We start from the raw sequence: 3407 nt of genomic DNA, 5'->3' as shown, positions 1-3407 counted from the left end.
GATTGCTCTACCAACTGAACTATCGGGACTCCCAATCCAAAGTAGCATAAACCGGAATTTTTAAAGATGTAAAATTTGTTTGGCATTGTTTTTTTTTCAAAACAATGTTTTCAATTTCTCTTCTCTAGATTAAACCCTCTAGTTAACAAAATTAAATAAATAAGAAGAAATTTTGAATTTCCTCGTTTAAAATGAGTTAACGTTTAAAATGAATTCATGTCGCTTGGTCATTTATCAATGAGTGAAAAACCCCAACTTCGTTGGAAAATGAAAATAATTATAAATGATAAATTAAAAACCGAAATATTAACTATTGACACCGTTCATTAGCTGAAATCATTCAAAGTGTTAACCAGTAGATTTATGACTAATCAAAACAAGGACTTTGTGAAACACCTTTAAACTTGCTCGGACAAACATAGATGGTTATTTATGAACAATAACGTGAAAAAAGTCGACCTCTCTCTCTCTCTCTCCCTGATCATTGTTATTGTTTTTATACCGCATCATAGGAGCCTAATTATCGCACGAATTTCTCGATCCAACTATAAACGTTAAAGTGTAAATACACATAGTTTTCTGTGTTGATTATATAGATGCTGTGCGCTTGGCTAAGAAACTCAAAGCACTGCCATTGGGAAGTATAACGGACCAACGCACAAAAGTATGTGTAACGTTTATAGTCTAGTTAATACAGTTTACTGAGAATTACTCAAAAACATGGATGGCAAAAAAACAAAACAGACCAATAACAAGGACCTGAGACTTGTGGTGTCCGGGGTCCCTCAACTGAGAGGGTCAAGAATAGCCCAACGCCAAGCCAGCGTGTCGTAAAAGGCGACTAATGGTGTGTGATTCCCCCATCTTTGAGTCACCTGGTCCTCCAGGTTGGGGGTTGGCAAAGGGTTAACACCCCTTTCCGTTACACTCAAACTGTTACAGAAATGCAGACAGACAAACCAAATACTTTTTTTAGCTTGGGCGACCGAAGAGTTTCTGGAATGACAGAATTTATGAAGGATAACAAAGAAAGTATTGGACTGGAACCCTCAGGGCAGAAGATCAAGGGGAAGGCCACGAGGAACATGGAGAAGAATTAAAGAAGCTGATATACAGAGAAGTGGTAAGACCTGGAATGAGATTAAAAAGTTAGCTCAAGATAGAAGGATGGAAACTGTTTGTCTGTGGCCTATACCCTGACCCAGGGTGAAAAAGGCAATGATGATGATGATGATGATGATGATGATGATGATGATGATGATGATGATGATGATGAGACTTCGTTATATCTATTGATCACGCGGTAAAATCTTGGGCATTTTACTAAGACACATACATCCATCGATAGTAAAACCGGTGTAGTTCTCTATTTTTACCAATCACTGCCAGTTATGACGATTGTCCGAGAGGCGTGGTTATGTCCAGTTCCAATAGGTGTCTATTGACAGAGCGTGTACTATGGTAACCCAATGTTACTGTCGTCTCAAAACACTATCATGTTTGCAGGTCTGATAATTAAACGCAATTGTTGGTTCCTCTGTGACCTCTTGTTGCTATGTATGTTAAGCTATTGACATGGGTGCTAGTATGAACCTTTCCGTTCTTCAATCAACATTCAGTGCTTACACTTTTGAAAATTACGTCAGTTATCGTATATTTTATTAAAACTAGTCGAATAAAGTAATTAAGTTTCAGCTTTTTTATCTTACTCATTAGCAGGGACTTTTTTAGTCCTAGTGTTTTCATGATGTTTGCATTGCTTTCTTTGTTTGTCCACGGGATGCGTAAGATTTTTCTATAGCATTTCATTTCGAAGGCGGTTATTCTCTTTTCTGATTCTTTGGTTATAGTCCATGTCTCGCAGTAGGAAAAATACAGGATGTTAGGATCTTCATTTTCAGTCTGACTTCCTCGCTCTTCCAGATTGCCATCATTTTGTTTAGTTTGTTGCTTTCAATTGCAAGTCTTCTCCTGATATCTGGTGCCGATTTTCCATTGGCTTCTATTTGTGCTCCAATGTAAATTAAATTTGTAACATTTTCCAGTTGTTCTCCTTCTATTTCGACCTGAGCAGTGCTGCTTTTATCTGTGCTCATTATTTTTGTTTTCTTTGCGTTTAATAATAGGTCTTTGTCTTCACTATGTTTTTTTAAACCGATTTTACTAGTTTGTTGGGACCTGTTGATGTTGTTGACAATAGCGCCGTGTCGTCTGCATATCGTAGGTCAGATATCTTCCTGCCATTTATCTTCACGGCACTGTACTGTTCATCTTTTTCTTCTGTCATTACATCACGCATTATTGTTTCTGTGTATAGGCTGAATAGTGAAGGAGAAAGGATGCACCCCTGCCTCACTCCCTGCTTTATTGGGAACCATTTTGTAAGTCCATATTCTAGTCTAACCGTTGCTGTCTGTTGTTGGTAAAGATTGTTTATGAGGTTGACTATTTTGTAGTGGCAGTTTAAGTTCTTCAAAGTTGTTACTATTTGTTCGTGATTTACGCAGTCAAACGCTTTGCTGTAATCTATGAAGCACATGTGTAGATCTATGTTTGCCTCCCTGCTTTTTTCAATCAGTGTCCTGATATTAAATATTTAGTCTCTTGTTCCCCTGTTTGGTCTAAAGCCTGCATGAGTTTGACTGACTTCTTCCTTCACCACGTCTCTAATCTCTTCAAAATAATTTTCAGTAAGATCTTGCTTGCATGGCTGATGAGTGATATCGTCCTGTAATTTGTGCATAGCTGTAGGTCTCCTTTTTTGGGGATTGGTATAAATACAGCCTTTGTCCATTCATTTGGCCATCGTTCTTCGTGCCATATCTTTTTACAGAGAGTGTGATAAAAAAGCTGAAACTCAATTACTTTGGGCACCTGAAAAGACACGACACACTTGAGAGAGATGTACTGGAGGGCATGGCGGAGGGCAAAAGAGGCAGAGGAAGACCACAAAGAAGATGGCAACAGGATATACAGGAATGGCTCAACAACGGCGTGACGGAATGTGGCAGATGGGCACAAGACAGAGACTTCTTCCGAAGGACGATATGCCACAGAGAGAGAGAGAGAGGGAGAGAGAGAGAGAGAGAGAGAGAGAGAGAGAGAGAGAGAGAGAGAGTCGAATAAATATTATAGTTGTTTTACTTTTGACTCGAAAAGTTAAAATAAAGTATATTTTGGCCCTGAAATCAACCGCTGACTGTGAACCGAAGACCCATAGCCACCTTAAGTGCTTGCCTATCACCCGGAGTAAACAGCAAACAGATCCTGAGCGTCACTCACAATTTTAAGACAGATGACTAAAAAAAATTCATCGTGTCGTCAGGTTCTGCGATGCAATTCTTTTTTCAGTGTATCAAGGTATTGTGAGAAATACTCACTAACTGGGCCTGACCTGTTTGTATATT

The 3407-nt window shown here is 38.8% G+C and overlaps 1 protein-coding gene across 1 annotated transcript; it reads right to left on the bottom strand.

The window, feature by feature from the left end:
- Nucleotides 1–2149: 2149 nt before the first annotated feature.
- Nucleotides 2150–2539, bottom strand: LOC144978114 (uncharacterized). Its single transcript, XM_078923780.1, has one exon. It carries the CDS (start codon nt 2537–2539, stop codon nt 2150–2152), a length of 390 nt encoding a protein of 129 aa, XP_078779906.1.
- Nucleotides 2540–3407: the final 868 nt, after the last annotated feature.

The sequence above is a fragment of the Berghia stephanieae genome, chromosome 1 (genome assembly GCF_034508935.2).
Source record: "Berghia stephanieae isolate SIO BIC M18660-M18661 chromosome 1, UCSD_Bste_1.3, whole genome shotgun sequence".
Lineage (NCBI taxonomy): Eukaryota > Metazoa > Mollusca > Gastropoda > Nudibranchia > Aeolidiidae > Berghia > Berghia stephanieae.
Note: the sequence above shows the minus strand (reverse complement) of the source record. Positions and strands in the feature narration are given on the sequence as shown.